Source organism: Scomber scombrus, chromosome 11 (genome assembly GCF_963691925.1).
Source record: "Scomber scombrus chromosome 11, fScoSco1.1, whole genome shotgun sequence".
Taxonomy (NCBI): Eukaryota; Metazoa; Chordata; class Actinopteri; order Scombriformes; family Scombridae; genus Scomber; species Scomber scombrus.
Genome location: NC_084980.1, coordinates 14,980,523 through 15,000,475, shown reverse-complemented (window position 1 = coordinate 15,000,475; position 19,953 = coordinate 14,980,523). Strand labels below are relative to the sequence as shown.

General features: G+C 38.6%; 2 protein-coding genes across 2 annotated transcripts in view; one reads left to right on the top strand and one right to left on the bottom strand.

Moving 5' to 3' along the window:
* tnn (tenascin N) overlaps positions 1–18,332 on the bottom strand; it is a 29,672-nt gene extending 11,340 nt beyond the window's left edge. Inside the window, exons 1-9 of the mRNA XM_062429252.1 lie at positions 18,137–18,332; positions 17,657–17,857; positions 17,035–17,409; positions 12,336–12,469; positions 12,104–12,233; positions 9,966–10,148; positions 9,682–9,771; positions 2,697–2,960; positions 70–333 (exon numbers count right to left, since the gene is read on the bottom strand). Coding sequence (XP_062285236.1) covers positions 70–333; positions 2,697–2,960; positions 9,682–9,771; positions 9,966–10,148; positions 12,104–12,233; positions 12,336–12,469; positions 17,035–17,409; positions 17,657–17,857; positions 18,137–18,332 — 1,837 coding nt within the window. The remainder of the gene's footprint in view (positions 1–69; positions 334–2,696; positions 2,961–9,681; positions 9,772–9,965; positions 10,149–12,103; positions 12,234–12,335; positions 12,470–17,034; positions 17,410–17,656; positions 17,858–18,136) is intronic.
* Positions 1–19,953, top strand: part of eif2b3 (eukaryotic translation initiation factor 2B, subunit 3 gamma) — a 449,880-nt gene that overhangs the window by 272,134 nt on the left and 157,793 nt on the right. The gene's annotated exons all lie outside the window — the stretch shown is intronic.

Sequence of the window (19,953 nt, the reverse complement as noted above, 5' to 3'; positions counted from 1 at the left end):
ACTATGTTGTTATCAGGAAAACAAGATAATCAAGAGCTTGAATTTGAATATAATTGTTGGATTTAAGACCTGTCTCAGCTTGTGTCGAGATCTTCATGCTGGCTTTGCTTCCCTTGACGGCCCAGATGTAGACAGTGTAGAGGACTCCAGGCCTCAGGCCAGTCAGCAAGTAAGAGGTGCTGTCTGCCCCAACTGGGATTTCCCCACTAGAGCTCTCAGAAGAGCTGTAGGTTAGGACGTAGCCATCAATTTCTGCTTGGACACGATCCCAAGACACTCTGACGCTGGTCTCTGTTTCATCTTGCGTCAAGACGTTAGTAGGAGCGTCCAGCTCTGCATGGGGAGTTATGGTTAGTAAAGACTACTAATGACTACATTAAGTGCAAACATAATAGTAACTACACACCTCTGATACAAATCAGCACATAAGCATAACACACAACCTCATGGTTATTGTGTAAGAGATTTAAAATGATGGATAAGATGTCAAACTTGGTGGGTTTGACAAATGTAGGTAAATTGAAAACAGTCAAATGCTGAAATAATTTCAACATTACCTATAATGACCCAATTTGGGTTTTTTTTCTTTTGTAGATTTGAATACATGTTTGACATCAAATCACATTGTTCTGTAAGCAGTTGAACTATGAGTACTATGAACTATGTTAATCAAAAGCATGCAACAAAATAATACAACAAAAATATTGCAAACAACTGAGAATGAAACTGTTAACTGTTAATAGATCATAACCACTGTTGTTCTGTCTTACAATAACACTGGTTGACATATATCATAAAGTATTTTTCTCCAGCTCATGTGCCATCTTTACAATATTGTGCATTTAGAGACTTGGTGAACTATAATTCTAAATCAGCTGTGGATGGTATAAGTTTCCACATGACCCATTAGACAGGTTGATTAATAGCGATTATATGCGTGGACATCATGGAGGAGGACATCTATACATGTCTTTGATTAATATTCATTATATATGTGAACATTACGGAGGTGGACATTTGTACATCTCTTTTACTTCTGGGGATTCATGGACGGCACACAAAGGGCAGCTCACTGTTCTGTTGTCTGTTTGGGTTTTTAAATGCAGTTATTCTTAGAGATATACTGTAAGCAGATTTGGTTTGTATTGTAAGATTTTGCAGTAGTTTGCAATATCTAAATATGGGTAGGTGTGGGTGCAGGAGCAGTAAATTTGATTTTGAATAACACAGAAGGTGAACGATTTCATATTCCACAAATAAATTCACTCACACACATTTCAGTCTCATCTTTTTCTACTCATAACTGAAAAAAACAGCAACAGTTGCTTCTCCCGTCATTCTCCATGTCATAACTCATGGAAATTCAAACAACACTTTTACCATCACCAGTCAGCAAAGTGAGTTTCAAGCTACTTCAGATGTGCACTCCTGCTGTGTGGTGTATAAGTGAGGCTACTGGAACTAACATGTCTGCTTCCCTCGTCAAAAACAGGAACAAATCTGAGATCTGATGAAAAAAGATTCAAACTGTGTATAAAAATAGAAAAAAGGGAAAAAGTACATCTAGTATATTCTGCAAAAACATAAATACTAAACCACTTTTACCCATTTTATGAAAATCAATCCATTAGTGGCAAAAAATAAATGCATTTCTGCTTACACACACCCACATGTGTCACAACATAACCCACGCCTGCAGCACCACATACTTGAAAATTATTAATAGGATAAAAAACTGTGGATTTTACATTTGCTGCTCTTGTACTATGTTATTGACATACATTAACAGACATTTGTACTGTTGGTATTTAATGCATCCATGACATCAGAGCAAATGTTAATACTATTTCTTTCTTTTCTGTTGAATGTAAAACTGTCCTTAAAGTTTTTGTTCCCCATTTTCAACTAAACGTTATAGCAATCTGGATAAAAGTCAGTCAGCTCTCACAGTTGTTCTTTGTCTGGCTTTTCTGAGAAACATAAATGCGAACAGACAGCAACAGCTGCTAAACTTCATAACAACAGGATTAAAAGACGGCAGAGCACAAAAGACAGGAGACACAAAATACCTGGCTTAGTTGACTTAACAAAATTGTCTCTTCTCAAACTTCTGACAGACATTCAGCCCCAGGCTACACTAAATCACCTTTAAATCAAGTGTCCAGTCTAATTATGTTAAATAGCCTTTTTAGTTGAGAGTTCAAGTTTCACTCTTGGCAATTAGGAAAAGAGGGGTTAGTGTGCTAAGTGTAAAATCAAGAAAACAAAAACAAGAAAATTATGCAAAACACCAACACACAAAAGATGAAAAGGAAATGATTATTACATAGTACATAAGGACTATTTGAACTATTTTCCCTACACAAAGGATCTGAAGAAAGAGAGACACATCTTTCCTGCAGGGCGTAAAGATGAAAGAGGCCTTGCATGAGGTATCTGGTAATCACATGCCATTGTCCACACCTTCAGCAATTATACAAGTGTGTAAAGGATAGTTTGGTTGTTAGATTCCAGGTTCAACATGGTGTTCAAAAAGATTAGTTAGTTTTAGTTAGTTCTTATCTTTTGTGTCTTACCTTTGTGGAGTTCAGTGCTTACTTTGTATCAATCTCCAGTCTGTCATTTTCTGCAAGTCTCTTTACACAGAAATCAAAACACATCAACCCCTCCTCTAGGGATCCCAGATCAAAGTTTACCTGTTTCAGCTTCTGTTGACGTCTTCCTGCTGACTTTATCTCCCTTGTAGGCCCAGATGTAGACAGTGTGGAGAACTCCTGGCCTCAAGCCAACCAGCCTGTAAGAGGTGCTGTCTCGTCCTACAGGGATCTCAGAACTGGAACCCTCATCAGAGGTGTAGCTCAACATATAGCCATCTATTTCTGCCTGGACTCGATCCCATGAAACGGTTGCAGTGTCCTCTGTTACCTCGGTGGTGACAAGTTTTGTAGGAGCGTCAATGTCTGAAGAAGTAGAGATAAGAAGAAGAAAGAAAGACTTAGGCAGAGGTCTTAAGCCTTTCCTCTAACTCCATGGAGCACAAAGCATAAACCAACTGCACCCACGGTATACCAAACAGCAACCAAGAGACATATCACAATTGTATACCACACAGAAACAAAACAACTATAACCAACCTCCATACCGCCATACAACCAGTCAACAAGAGTGTGGCAGGTACAGCAGGAGTAAACAGCACAACGTGTGAGGAACTGGTGATAAGAAAGAAGAGTTGGCAACTTATTATAAACCAACAACTCTCCTTACCTAAATGTGCCTTCCAAAAGACCAATATTATGATTCATGTGAGATTTTCTAATCTAATCTTCAGGTTTGGTTAAGTTTAAGCAACCCTAGCTACCTGGTTGAGGGTAAAAGATTAAAAAGATTAATGTTGACTGTTACTAGGAGACAGGATGTGAACTGTAGTCTGTGAACAGTGTCAGACAGTGACCTCCGCCCTGAAAGGTTTTGAGGTAAATCCACATTACTTGCTCACCATTTCCACCTTAAGTGAGTTTATTAATAGTTGTAGAGAATAATTGTTTGTATGACCACAAGGTTACATGTTAAGAAAAACACAGAAAAAACATTTATGATTGATGCTAGAGTTTTTCTGATTAGGAGCCTCTGTAGAGTGCATTTTGGGGATAAACTGATGACACGTGTGATGCACAGTTTATGTCCTGAACCAATTCAGATTTCATTTTAATCCAGTAAGTCATTATAATATTAAAGCCAATATATACAAATGGTTATATAGTTTCCTCTGTTTTGGATCCTCCCTGTATGGCTTCAAGCAGCATTATATAGATTTAGAGGTGTTTTAATCAAGCCCCTTTTTAAAACAATAGTGATGCTTGTTCTCAGTGGTCTCAGTGGATAAAGCATGCAAATAAAAATCAGAACCAGCATGTGGCAGGTAGGAGTAAGCAGCACAACTAGTCTGCAGCAGCCTCAAAAAAGAAATACAGAGCACTTTTAAGAAATGTCTTTGTTTGTTGTTTGTCTTTGTCAATCCGCTGAATGTGGCATGCAGAACATTTCCAGTAGAAACTCATATAAGCTTGTTATCCAGAGTTTTGCCTCATACGAACAATAACAATTTTGTAGTCTGACACAAAGAAAGAGCTCTGCGAAGCTCTTCAAAAGAACTTCAACAGCAGACAACATGACCCGTGATCTTGTTCTGTCCACTGAGTTCCACAGGATGAGCAGCAGGAGCATAGCAGAACACAGTGCCTCTGTTTGTAAAGTCAGTGGGTTTGAGGTATCACAGCAGACATATGGGAGAGGCAGGCAGAGAAGTCAGTAGGGCATGTGTGTGGATAGGTGTTTGTCTCTGTCGAGGGAATCTCGATGAAAGTAAAGAGAGAGAGAGAGAGAGGAACAAAGAGAGAGGGAGGAGAAAAGACAGAGACACAGATGCATAGTCAGAGAACCCAACAGAGACACAGAGGAAGTGAAGAGAAATGTAAAAGTAATCATCATTTAGGATTATTCCTCTGTGGCAACCGTTCAGTCAAGGTCAGTCTTGTGTCACTGTGCAGTCCGCATCATGAAAACTGATTGATGATGAGTCCAGGAGAAAACTCCACACCACCTCTTTCTCTCTGGTCTGTTCTCCTGCTGTCACTTTTCTGTCCTTGTGGCTACACTGCTTGACAGTCTGTCATGAGCTAAACACAGAAAGAACATATAATCGCTCCATTTTCATTAAGTTTGAGTGTTTCCTCCAAGACCTAAAAATGAAAGGTCATTCAAGTGAGCTTAGAAGACTTCTATCTGCTCATCATGGAGAAACACATTCATATACACACACATTTATATGATGTGTGTTTTGTGGCATACAGTATATTCACACAGACTGTGAACTTTGTATGATAATGATTTCACACCAGGCAGATTGTAAGTAGGTTTGCAACTTGCTATGTGGCAGCAACTGGGACGAGGTGGTCACACACACTAGGAGTAATCTCACTTTGGTGGCACAGGTAGTGGAATATATATTATATTTTGACATTGCACACATACTAGTGCACAAGCCAATTTGGCAAAACACAAGGCAAAACACCAAGAGAGCTCTGGCGAAGACTGCTTGACTTGAAGTTTTACCTTTTACTTTTCAAACTTTCCTACAGGCAATCTGAGGAGGATGAACTTTTTATCATATACTGCACAATTTTTGTTTTGATACATGAACACAAAGTGATGTTGGCCACAGATGTCTTCTTAATTCAATAATAGTAAATACAATAAATGGGTTTTGAATTGATTTACAGCAGCGAGACAGAACAAAACAGCCATGAAAATGAAAAGCATTTGACATTTTGAAGCAGAGTCTGCCCTTGCTTCAAATTGTTAATTGGCTTGCACCCTTCTAAAGATTATATTTATACAATGCCTTGTTCTCCTTCAGGATATAAGATTCCTTATTGCTCTGTTTGTTAACCTCTCAACAGAGAAGTGCACCTTCTTTTGCTCCTACTGTATATTCGGTATAGCTGCTGCCTCGGCTGTTCGATATGTTCTATATGTTATTAGATGTTTTTCCAAGAACTACGACTTTCAGGGGATGCCTGCATTCGCTGTGTAGTTACAGAATATGATGGATCTAGTTACTCCAGACGTTCTACCCCACTAGCTGTGTAGTGACAGTGGCTACTGGGCTACACAATGCGAGTTGTGGCTTTGTCCATTTGGAAAACAGCTTATCCATTATGGCTGGCATTTTCAGCAGAGGCTTTTTTCGACCACAAGGCATACAATAACAGGCTGTCTTTCATCATGTACAGCCTCACAGCTTTACTGTACAGTGGAAGCCATACAGTGTGTCTATGGATGGAGCCAAGGGAAAATATGTGTCAATAGGTTGGCATTCTTTTAGAGACTACAGTATGTCAGGTGTGAAATGATGTATGTTATGTGGTGAAGTCCCCTGGCCACAGGATTGTTTAATTATTTTTATGTTTGTCCAAAAATGTATTTGTACTGTAAGCAACTCTTAAGTCTTTATGACAGAACTGACTTGTCTAGATGGCTACATCTAGACATAACATATGATAAAAAATAATGTGAAAGCCTTGTTTAGGGCCTTAATTAACAGAACAAGAGTATGTTTTAAGGATATAGCAACACTGTATAAAGCAAGCATCAATGTGTAACCGTGACGCAAAGTAGACAAATATGATTGATACAAACGTAACAAATATTGTACATGTCAAGGCGTCATCAGGTCATTCCCATATTGATACACGTGAAAACATAAGCAGTACATGTAGTATATTACTGATATATATTGAAGATAAACAATAATGCATGCAAAAAGCAAACTTTTTAGGATACTATGTTGTATCACACATACATAACTACACTAAAGCTATAAATGGCAGAATCCCCCCAAATGCTTCCATGATTTCGAAGATACACAAATACACATATACATATAGAGCTATTTCTACTGCACCAAACTTGTCTCTTGCACACTATGTTTAGACAGTTTACTGCTAAATATAATGCTGCAAAAAATGTTGACACTGAAAGTGTAAGTAAAATGATCCTTTTTTTCTGTCATAATATCTGTCAGTACAATATCTACATGTAATAGACAGCTTTATTAAACTTTTTTACTTTGGTAATACAGAAAAAAGTCAGCAGTGAGTTAAATCATGATACATATTTTTCACTAACCTTAACCTTTTGTTGCTTAAACCTTACCACACATGGGGATCAGGATTCAAACCTCAGTCTTGTCAACATCCTACAGGTTATACACCCCTATGACTTCAGTGCAGTAGATACATGTAACATTCATTAATTCAAAGAAAATGTTGCCTGTGAACATAATCCAGGCAGCAATTAGTCTATATTTTCATTGTTTGTCAAAACCAATTTAATGAACAGAGAAAGAAGAGTTCATTTAGTGGGCTTGAGTTTGACCTTTCATGAATCCTTCATGCATCCTTCCTTCCTGTCTTCATAAGATCTCCCTTCCCTTCTTTTGCTTGCCATTTTCCTGGCATCAACTGCACAGAACTAGTTTAAAAAACCTCTGATGGACAAGCCTGAGCAGACAGGGTACTCCCACTGGACCGAATGAGGTGCTATAGTGTGTCGAGATAACATAAAGACTCAACATTCGTTCCGTCTTCCAAAGCCAAGTCCATCTGCTTTCGGTTAAGTGGGCCTTGGTGGTGACTTTATTGAATCTGAATCAGCAGTAGCAGCCATGGTATTTTGTGTTTATATGCTTTATAATCTTTTGGCACGTTAGTGAGTATGAAATGTCTGCTTCAAGTAGAGGTTCCTTTGATTATGGTGTTTTCCGAAATGTTATCTGTCACTGAATCTTTTTACTTTGGAACTGGTGGTAATGGAGGGACACCATAAAACCACCCAGAGAATCAAACACACATACACACACACACACACGAACACACACAGACAGTACAGCACATATTGAGTGCATATGATGTAAGGCCAGCATTATTTCCCATACCACAGGCTGAGAGAGGCTGATTTATAGAGCCGCCGCACTGGATGCACACATAGAAGGTCAACCATAAATATTAAATACAGTGCCATTCAGTGGCTACATACAGCATACAGTTCATTCCAGCCTTCATATTAAACTAGTTGCAAGACCAAACTGAATTTCATATTCAACACCATATACAGCGTTGTCAATAAAAACATGTTTTGGATTTTGCCTGAATGATCTTGCATAAAACAGATAAATAAATTCCCGCACTTGCCCATTAATTCATGGGTTATAAGTACAGTGCATGTAAAACTGTGTATTTTTTAGTGAGATTTTGGGTAACATTTTCATTTCTGAAACCAGTGAGCAAGTGAGATAAGACTGAAAGAGAGTGAGGGACCACTACAAAATATGATTAAACAATCATGACCACAGTGAAATGTGAAAGAATTTTAGATGGCGAAATAATGGAAGACAGATGGTAGAAGTGAAGAGAAAATGAAAGAATATCGCTCTACAATGAAGCGTCTATAATGGAAAGAGTCAGCAATAGCCTCTGAGGACAAAGCTCAGTTTCATAATAATAACTGTAGCTACACAGTAATGCATTATGTACAGCTGCATTATGTCACTAAATGGCTTCCGTGTGACCCTTTATTTTTATATTCTGACTTTCATTTTTCCGCATTTTACTTGTGTTCTCTGATAATCCCTGCTCATTTCTCGCCCTGATTTCTCTCTGTACCCTTACCACAGTTGCTGTGCTATTTTTGTATTTTCCATATTTTCTACTTATGTTTTTTTTTATCTCTAACCCCATATAACCATGCTGGCCCAAGGCAAACAGCATGTTTGGCAAGATAATAGGTGACTGTTGCACCATGCCAGTCATCATGAAACCAGCACAACCTTGCTGGCAAGCAGAACTGAGGGCTATCCCTCTTCAATCACCTCTAAAAGCCTTTTCGTGCAGCACCTAAAATGAAGGATTGTAGCTACTGGAGTGAAGACAAGCCACTGTCTGTCTTGTGTAGATTAGCACACACACTAACACACACACATGCAATTACCACACGTGTAGGTGGCAAACTCACACACAAAAAAAAAGATTAGCACTGACAGGAGGCTCTTGAGTACCTGACTGGCTTCAAAAGAAGAGAGGTGAGTCTTGAAAATACCTAGCTAACACTGACAACTAAAAATCATTAAATTGGCTGCCTCAGGGTCTAAAAAAACAAAGAGCCATCAACCTGGAGACTGCTTTTGAATCAAGTGAGCACTCAGGGTGGGTGAGACAGGAAGTGAGGGAGAACAGAAAGTAAGGGGAATAAAAGACAAAGAAGTAAAAAAAGAAAGTGCAAATGAGCAGGATAATGGCAATGACTGAAGACCTGTCGTGCCATTGCTGACCATTTGTAAGTCAAATAATAACGTTAAGCAACTGAATGTCAAGACCAGCTGCTGGTGCAAAATTCTAAAATGAATTTATCCTCACGTCCTAAAACTGGTCCAAAACACGGTTAGACCAAACACGTATAACTCAATACCACACTGCTAAAATCCAACATTACCAGATGGAGTCTGTAAATCACAGACCTTCTCACCTCAACCATCAGGGAGCTTCTTGTAGTCGTTACACCATTCATATCACATTTCCCCTCAGTGACCATGCTCACCACAGACATTAGAACCTGTCTAGATTATTACGTTATAAATTCCAGCCTTCCATCATTAACCCATAATTGAATCTCTTGCTGGATTATTCATCATGCTATTATCATTGGCTGTGTGTTGAAGGTAATACCAGGTTGTATCAAGTGATATGTCACAATTGTGTATGACAGATTATGTGTTTTTCCTATTAAATCCTGACCACTGGTGAATTATAGGTGCCGGTAAAGGGGCTAAGAGACCATCTTTGATGGTGCACCCAATTCAAAGTGGAATATGGCTATCCTCACTGTGTTTCAGTTCCATAAGTGGCTGATCTATTATTTTAAGTGTCATCCAATTCAGAAAGAGTCAGTGGTAGCACAAATGCAGTCTAAATGCAATTTCTGTTTGACCGTATTCCATTTCAGGAACATTGGGTCCATTTTGTGCTTTCTAATAATATAGAATTTATCAAAGTGCTGGTCACCTCTAAAGCACAGTAACCCATTGTCACATTAAGTTAAATGGATCCTGAATGTGTTGATACTGACCTGTGGCACCCGTGACAGAAGAAGATTTTCCTTCAGTGGTTCCTTTGATAGCCTGCACTGAGATCAGATACTCTGTCCCTGGATACAGACCTGCAGAAAGACACATTTCTTTTAACTCTAAAATGGCAAATATGTAATAAACTGCAGTCTTTGCCATTATGATACTCAAGTAATTGCATGAATTATCATTTTATGATGTCATGACAACATATTACACATGTTCTAGTTTTTACATGTATTCAGGGCATCTGTCCAAATTGGGTTTAATCTATATCACTACTTACCCACAATAGTGTGTTTGGTTCGTGCCTCTTGACTCCTCTGGATGTTCATTTCTTCCTCTTGCCCTGCTGGGTCAGTGTGTGTGAGCCTGAAGTGATCCACTTCAGCTTGTGGGTTCTTCCAGTCCACCTTGATAGAGACTTCTGTCTGACCAAGAACTCGGATATCATTGATAGCGGATACATCTGGGAAGGATAAAAGTGTTCATAGCAATAGCAAGGTCATTAAAAATGGACAGGAAGGGAGAACAGGGAGTACAGACATGATCCTTAAACTGGAAATCCTGAGTTAAAACCCCTGAATTAGCAAGAATCTGCCCTGCTCTGCTCCCACATGTCCTTGATCACCCTGAAATGTGAGCTTTCTGGGAAGGAGGCCGAGCAGGATTTCCATTTTGGTAATAAAGTCAATAAAACCAAATAAATTAGAAGTTTTAAATATATATAGAGTTATGAGTTTTTTGTCCTGATATATAAAAAATTGCAATCAGTTGTAGTAAGTTCTGACTCTTAGTTGTGTCCTACAGTACATTATGTAAGTTGAGATTTTAATGTATTTAATTGTGAACAGGTATACGAACACAAATCACCTCAGTCATTGTCATTTCAAGGTACAGAGGAATTGCGAATGACAAAAATTAATCATGTTAACACTGAGTGATTGCTGATTATAAAATATTTAAGTAATGATCAATCTTACATAATGAAATGATTAAATAAAATTGGCTTGTGACTGCATATAAATGTAAACAGTAATTAAATTATTGTTTTTATCATGACCAGCATTAATGTCAAAGAAGTCATAGATAGTAAATTACGAAGTTAAGTTAAGTTAAGTGTTTTAACATAATGCTGCTTGGTACTGTCAGACAATGGTACATTCAGCATTTCTTGGTATAAGTATATGAAATATATGTAATTGCACATACAGCTAGAGTTTGAATATAGGATTAGCCTGGAGAGATGTGAAGATTTACAGCATATGGTTGAATAAGACAGAACAATGAGAACCATCAAAACAAAACAAATGGTACTAAATGAAAAAAACATGTTAGCATATTTTAAAAGTCAGCTATTGTGTTTTTCTTGGGGGTGGAAGAGAAACATTCACTTAAACCCTCTTTGAAGAAAATCATTGTTTGAAGTTGAACTATGTGACCAGTGAAATGAGTGTATGCCTCACACAACCATAAGCCAGATGATGGTGTGTTTTCTCATGCATTTACGGGAATGCCATGTCCTGTGACGTTTTTCCATGGCTAACCAGTCTAACCACATATTAGAGTCGATCTCAATCTCTCCCTCCGTCTGTCTGAGTGTCTGTCTCACTCACGCCAACCAATCCTAGTATAGTAAACTCTTTCTTTTCACATCTGTCCTCAACCACATCTGTAAGTGAGTCCCGTTTCCATTAAACACATCCGTAGAGCCATTTCCTCTTAATTACCTTTAAATTGAACAAACCAGCACTCGATGAAACACTTAGTAATGACAGGCTTTAGCTTACTCATTGCTTTTTAGCATAGTGCGTAAAAGAAGTATATGATTGATTGGGAAAGCTCATCTGACACATGGACACTGTAAGTAATCTAGCATACAGTAGGTGAAACTGACTTTCCTTTCATCTGTGAATATATATCTTAAACATGTGACTGCCCATATCAAGAAGTGATACTGAAATGATGTTAGTTGACCCAGCTCTTATTGCATGAATTCACAAAGTCCACATTCAAAATTTAGAGAGGGCCCTTCATCTAACACTCTCGCCTATTTTTCAGTAAAATATTGTTTCTTAATCTTCAATACCTCCTTTCGCATAACATTTAGGAGCCTGCCATTAAGAGTTTTCATGCCTCATCACCAATGTACTTACATTTGACCTCAAATGTGACCATTTAATCCAGGAAAATCTAACTAAATCTTCCATACCTCAGGCAATACCTGGCCCCCCGCCCATGAGTCTTTTATAGGTCACGTCTGCCTTTGCTCTAAGCCTCTGACACATTTAAAGCCTACACACTTCACCTCACTCCATTCCACTTCACCAGCTCAAAAACATGGTTATTTAGACAAAAGAAACACATTTTAAGGCCTCAATAATATTTGTTGTTTCAGTCCTAATCACAGCTATCTGTGCTCACCTGTGGTAGCCTCAATTCTGTCTGCTTCACTTTGGATTTCTTTGATGACAGCATATACTTGGACAATGTAGGTGACCCCAGGAATCAGTCCTGTGATGAGGTATGAGTTTTCTGTGTTGGGAATTCGAACCTACAAGAATATGGGTTGAAACACAGATGTTTAAAAAGTGCTACATCCTTTATTTAACATCTACAAATGAGATCAAAAAAGAAGCAATTCAAAAATACTTGCCTGCTGCAGGGTACTCTGATCACCTTTGGGATAATATGTCAGAATGTAATAGTCCGCCCCACGAGCAGACTCCCACTCGACCAGGAGAGAGACGTCAGTCACCCGGACCAGCCGCAGACCCTGAGGACCGAAGACTAAAAAAGAAAGAGAATTACACATAGACAAAGAAAAATGCCATTTACAGTATTAGCTTCAATTGCTTCCTTGACAGTTTCATGGTCCTGTGTCCATGCAAGAGTTGTGCAAATCTAATAAAATAAACTCAATCAAAGCCAGGTTTCACAACTCTTCAGCCATTTGCTGTGTACATAAATATCTTTAACATTGTCCAATATCAATAACATAATCAATTGCACATGTTCTCAAAACTCACTATTACAAGATTTATTCAACTTTAACAATAAAGGTAGACGTGATGTTCATTCATCATCGATCATTTAGATTACTTCAGCAGGTATTAAGTCTCTGGAAGGTGAAAGCACATTCCAATGAAAACAGTGGCTGCCTTGAAGGTTGGACAAATTTCTTCAGCACCTTTGTGTTATGCAGTTATTGTGTCACTCTCTTACCTGTCTCCCAAGAGTCATGAAACAAGCTAAATGAATGCATTTTGAATGTTAAGGTTTCTTCTCAAAATGGGAAAAGATATTTATTTTCAGCGATTGTTGTATAATACAAGGGCAGAGTTCCTCAATGGAGATTATGGAAAAAATATGGTAGAGGGGCGAATAAGAAGGTATGTAACTATGGGGGATTACAATAACAAAATAGCAGCCAAAAGACAGAAGACAGCAAGTCAGCAGTGCTGTGGAGTGAGGCTTTCCATAAACAAGAATTCTGTGGGCACGATAGAGGGACATATGGTAGGTGGTGGTAGATTTAAAGAAGTAAAGTATAGTACGTAAGCATATTTCAAGGGAAAAATGTGAAACGGGTGGTGAAGGAGTCTACCATCACTTTGGCAGGGAAAGAATTCACATCAGGTTTAGACACTGTTCCACACAGCTAAGTATGGAAGCTTAATGTTTTCCTTCAAAATGCAGCAGTCATTTTCCATCCAGTAGCAGCTAATATCCCCCTGTTGCTACTCAGGGCATGACTATCAACAATCTTTACCCTTAAATAATATTTCAGACCAGCTTGGGTCAATAAATTAACATGTTGATATTGGAAAAAGTGGAACATTATGGAGATGTGTTCTCTGATTGAAAATGTGTTAAATACTATAAGAAGAAGGAATAAATGACTTATGCAACATGTTTGGACTTCTAAAGAAGACTAAATCTGCAGTGAGCGAGCACAAAATAACTATCGGCATGAATGTTGCTCAAAATATGTTCCTGTTTACTATAATTTTAACAAGTTCGCCATCTGTTTTTAATATTTTAATATTAGTCACATGAATCACGTTTCTGAGCTAATTGACCAAATATGGTCCAAGACTAAATTCAAAGGGGGCGTTATGTTGAACAGAATCTTTTTGTCTTTGAATGTGCCGTAAATGACAGGAAACATTTCTGAGACAGTCAAAGAGAATACAGTTAGAAGTATCCAAAGCATGTGCATTGTGTTGATGTGGCTTTAAGAACTTTACTATATTCACTTTTCATAATTTCATCATTATCATTAGATCCAGATTACTTCATTAGATGTGGTTGCTAAACATTCCTCTTTTTTCACCATAATATGGTCGATAAACATTAACATCTGCCTTAGATTAAAAAACAGCATGAGCTATAATCAATAGTGTTGAAATAAACAGAACCATTCCAGATGTACAGTATAACTAAAACATCACTTCAAGAGGTCATTACCCAGGGAGCAGATTGACATCCATCATGCAGGTGTTGAAATGGAAAGCGGCCACATAAAACAAATAAAGTCTTCACTGTTTTGCTTTTGTGCTGCTCTTCTCCCAGTGCTTATTACCACTATTATTACTAACACCTAGAATCAACACAATTTATTATTTTTTCTTACCTCCCACTCTCCCTTCCTCCCTGACTTTTCCTCTGACATGGTGCCACTGTTGATGTTGGAATCTGTTCAATAGCACCTACACACGAAGCTAGCTATTCTCTGACCCTGCAGAGCAAATCCCAGGTTGAAGAAACTAAATTGCCATCTAGGGTTTGGCCTGCTACTGTGAAGACTGAACCATTTACACTCTACTCTAGTCTCTAAAATTGTGGCTCAGTACCTGACATTGATTGTGTGGCGTCCTTTAGTGGATTCACTCGCAGAAAATCTCAGTTTTTTGAAGTATGTGCTCTCTACTCTGTGTTAAATGCAGAGAAGAAATGCCATAGACAAGTACAGACAAATATATAAGCTTATTCTGCGGGGACAAGCGCTTTGAAGAAGCCAAATTATCTGCCACTAACCTGCAGCCAAATCATCAAGATATCCTTAGAAACTGTCACAAACTCGAAGTGTGAACTCAGTGAATTAAACTGTCCGTGCTTGGCTGCCACTGCTCACCTTTCTGCTTGTCTGACCTGAAATTGCCACAAAGATGCAATTTTGTGCTCTGTTCCTCAGGCAGTATAGCAATAGTAGTTTGGTGAGCTGTGCATTTAGCAGGAAAGGTGATGAGTCTTCTACATGGTTAAAGCTAGATGGAGTCCGAAAAAGACTGACAGGCGCTCTTTTATTCCTGTGGTATTATGTGACCTGATGTCATAAGTTTTCTGGAGGTCAAAGCTACCAGCGGTGATGGGGTCAGCTCACTGAAAGGGCCCCATCAGCTGCTATATCTGAAATAACTCTTGGAGAGATTCTTTGAATACCACAGAAGTAGGTCACTTTGGCCATCATGATAACTGCTGTAACTGTAGGTTCAGTCAAAGATGCTTACGTCAATTCTACCAATTACCATTTCTAACAGCACTTAGTTTGCTGTTAGAATTGGCCAATAGTGTTCTGTTCTTTATGGCGGACATAAGGATATTGATCTGGTGATTGGTCTACGCATTGTTAATAGCAAGTTTTATTCTGGATCTGGTTTCTGATTGCTTGAATATCTTGATTCACTAAGCTCTGACGCAGATGAATTATTTGATGTCTCCTTGCTCTTTTTTATTTATAAAAAGCAACATACCGTACAAAACATTCAGGCAGTAGATTGTCACATTAACTATTGTTTTTCCAGGTTAAAATGATAAATGTCATGGATTTATCAGCTGTTGCTTATTAGCATTAATTTATATTTTAGCATATATTTTATAATGGCTAACTCACATACATATGTCACTCTGTAACATCACTTTATGGACTTTGTGTTTTTGTACTCCATAGAGACCAATAGTGTGGTAACTCTTCTCTACAGAAATGATCTAGCTGATTGCTCCCACTGTAACTTATATCATAACATCTTAATGTTTCTGCATTGTGGCTGCCAGTATTTGGAACAAGTAGCTTGTGAAAAATGAGGAGTAAAAATACCGGTAAGTAGGCTGCAGCAGTCATTTCAATGTGCCAAATCAACACTTATGCTGTTCATCTCATTTTCAGTTTTATACAGATTGTGAACAGTAATTAGTCTTCCACTCAAAATTATAGTTTCTCTGCCTTCTCAACCAACAAATGATGATTACAAATCTTTGAGGTTTTTTTTGTAAATGTTAAAAGGTAAACAAGGATTTCATGACAGTTATAGACTGATAGAATTCATCATCATTAATCCATAAAGCAGCAGGGTGAGAACTGTTTGGTGAGAAAGCTCTGTACCTGCATGAATATGACTCCACTATACTTCAACTGCAACTACTAGAATTAATAATGGCTGTTCTCCATTTAGATGCTTTGGTTTCAGGGTCCTGGTACTGTGCATGCTGGCTCACAGTCACACTGCCATGACTGAATTGGACACTTGAATCCCCACATTAACCAGTCAAAGTATCAACTGTGAAAAAGACCTATCACCAATCAGCTGATGAGCTACGGATGCTGAAACATGAATCAAACAGATCATAGCAGTTCAGCCGCAGCAAGTGCAATAGTGTACATGTTAAGAATGTAGTATATTCTAAAGGTTTTTACTGTAGCAGGGAAATGTATATAATGGTGAATTTAGCTATAGGGGGAAGTGTTTTAAGTGTTTTAAATGGTCCCTTAGCTGATTGTAGCATCTGTGTTTTCAATGACAAAACTGTTAATATTCACAGCTTCATGTCAGTTTAGCCAAAAGAGGTGACTGTATAAAGAAGGTTATACTAAATTCAGCCTTGGCCATAAAAAGTTATTATGCCGCATGATAGGAAATATTGCTGGTAGCTAGGATAAGAACTGGCCTCAGGGAGAAATCTTGCATGAATGATCTATGATATGCAAGTAGCAAATAGACTTTAATAAACTGTTGAACACTTTTCTAGATACATTTCTCTCCAAGACTTTCTGACTGTCCAGAGAGTCCACTTAACACAAAATCAGGGTCTGATATACATTTTTTTCAATGCAATTATTGCAATATTGATTTGGGAAGACTCTACTAACTTATCAGTTCCTCAGGCTTGAAGACAGTTAGCAAGATCACTGCTTTCTTTTTCCCCTTTTGATAAGTCTTTATTGGAGGAATTCTGCAGCCAAAAGAGGTATATCTCAGGCACTCTGAGATATACCTATCAATTATGTATCAAGTTATAATACTGGTGAAAAAAACAAAACAACCTTTGTGATATTAAGCATTTGTATAGCTTACCTAATGAACAATCCTCCCCATAAAAGCCTTCATCACAGATGCACAGCCCATCCACACAGCGGCCGTTACCAATGCAGTCATTGGGACATTTCTGGATGCTGCAGTCCTCGCCAGTGAAGTGCGGGAAGCACACACATTTTCCATCCACGCAGTGTCCCTTGTCGTTGCAGTTGTCTGGACACATAAGCTGGCTGCAGTCATCTCCTGTGTAGCCCTGATGGCAGACACACTTCCCATCCACACAACGGCCATTGTCATTGCATTCGTCAGGGCAGGAGGACTCTGAGCAGTCTGGGCCTTCCCATCCAGGGTTACAGAGGCAGCTGCAGGTGTCATGTTGGTAGGTACCATGGCCACTACAGCTTGTGTCCACACCTAGAGAAAGGTGAAAAGGTGAAAGGGAGTTGTTTCTTTACTTGCTTTTTATTGATCACATCCTTTTACATATATATTTAAACTAGCTCATAGAAAATATAGGGTTGTCAAGGTGTAAAATAAGGTTGTCTGCAGCTCCCTCCCAGCTGCAGCCTACAATTTCCTCTGGTTCACCCTATAAATTCTGGGTCAACGGTTGACTTCCCAGCTCAGCCCCCTGATGATATATGGTTGTGACTCAGCCTACCTGCAGCGCCACCTCTTCCACAACATCCCTGAGCACACTGGGTCTTCAGGTAGTTGACTTCTTCTTCCAACCCATTAACTCTGTACAAAAGAGACTTGAAGCTTTCTGACTCCGTACAGTCACACTGGGGCATTTGCAGCCTGAGGTTGTGTCTGAAGGTGATGTCATTCTCTCCATTCACAGTGGTCTCTGTCTGCAGACCTACAGAATGAGACAGAATTCAAAATTATTGATTGCTAAATACAGTCAAAAGTTTCTCATTCAAGAAAATGGTAAGGTGTATCTTTTAAATTGTACTGTGTATGGGTCACCATTGTTCATATACAATCACACAGTGGATATGATCTCAGAAAAAAACATTTATTAATGTATTTCTGTTTTTGGTCATCAGTGCCTTGTATACATGGAGAATGCATACTTTCATTCTTGCTTGTACTCATTCTTAGTAGCATTCTGTCTCTTTTTTAGTTTGTTCATGACCTGCTTCATCCTGGGCTGGCAGGCGCTCTAGTTTGCAGCTGGTGCTCCCTGGGATGTCAATTTTATAGACGTGGCTGAAGGTGACTCCCTGCTCTGGAGCTGAGGGGTCCAGGTGGTTGTCGGCGGAGCTGAAGCGTGAGATGGTGCAGAGTATGGCCAGCAGGCTCAAGGCCCTCCACAGAAATCTAGTGGTCATGGCTAGACAACAAGATAAAAGTGTGACATTATTAATTTCTCTGAACCTTCACTGTTTATTTTTGACACAGGTCAGACATCCCATGCATACAGGGCCCAAATAAGAAATGGGCTACATTTGGATGATTTTCAGCTGATTTCTGGAGTTATTACAAAGCATAAGGCTAGTTTCAAGTGCAACTACGGAATGAAATAAATGATACGTGCCTAAAAAAACTTCTTAATGTTACTATCTAAATTTGGACAGCATCTACATATGTGCATGCAGAACACTGGCTGGAATGTATTCCTTTTAAAATATCACGGGAAGTAGACATTGGTCCTTTCCAAACCAAAAATGTATCATTAATGTATTGTTTCCATGAAACAGTAAAAGGTAATAGGAACATTTTGTTGTTTAACTGCAGTTATTGCTCCAGGATAGAAAACAGTAACACAAAAAAAGTTACAATAAGTGCACCCATTGCAGTGTCAGCATACTATTATATATCATTAGAGGAATAGTTTAACATTTTGGTATATACGCTTATTCACTTTCTTACTTTACCTTTGTCATATTTATGTGATGAATACGTTGGACCGGGAATGGATTAGGGTTAGGGTTAGGGTCCTATTCACCTTCTTTCTAAGAGTTTGATGAGCTAACTCGCTAATAAGTGTGTTTTCCCTTTGAAGGAAAAGTAGAACTATCTTTATTAAGAAAAATGAAGTCAGAATTGTAAAATTTGCTTACCTGACTTAAGGTAAAACTTTTATTAAAAAAAAAAGAACTTTGTAACCGAGCCATGTTAAATTCACTTCTAAGATTGTCACACAAAGTGGCATTAGACAAGATTTGAAATTCTCCATCTGTTTTTTAGTGTAAGTTTATACATTTTGTAGAGATTGTATCTTTGGCATGAACTTGGTGTTACAGACTACCCAAACTGTAGATGTTTGTCATCATGGCTGACTGGTCCTGGGTCTCTGGGGTTGAAAAAAGGATCAACTTTATATTTTCCAGTCAGTGTTTTATATGGAACTGAAGACAGAAATACGGTCTGGACAATATATAAGTTACATTACATTTAGTGGCGCACAGTGCTGTATATTTAATCTGAGGAAACCTGAACCATCACTGAGGTGTGTGTATGTGTGAGTGTGATGCTCTCATTCCACAGTATGGCAGCAGAAACTGAGCAGTCAGCACTTTTCCACAGATACTTTTGCCCTAAACCATTAACTGTGCTCAGTCAGGCGTTTCAGATCTTCAAGCGGTGCAGAACCTTGTCCTCGCTGATGATGTCATTGTGTCTAATGACAGTGATGTCATGCGAATCAAAATCCTTGCCGTGGCTTCCCCGAGAAGCCAAATTACATGCTTTCAAAATAGAAGCCCTGCTTTAACGATCAGCTGGCCTTTCTTCTTTACTTTGGTCTGAATTTAACTTCCTGGTGTAAAAGTGTAAATAGCAGCAGAAGGAACTTCTGATCTAAATGTGCTGAGTTTGTGCGGTTCATGGAAACAAAAAACCTCTAATATAGTGACTGCGCGCTCAGTAATAAAATGTAGGGGGCCTCACTGTTGTGCTTGACAACTGGAAAACTCTACAGCAATATGCAGTAGCAGTACGTGCTGAAAT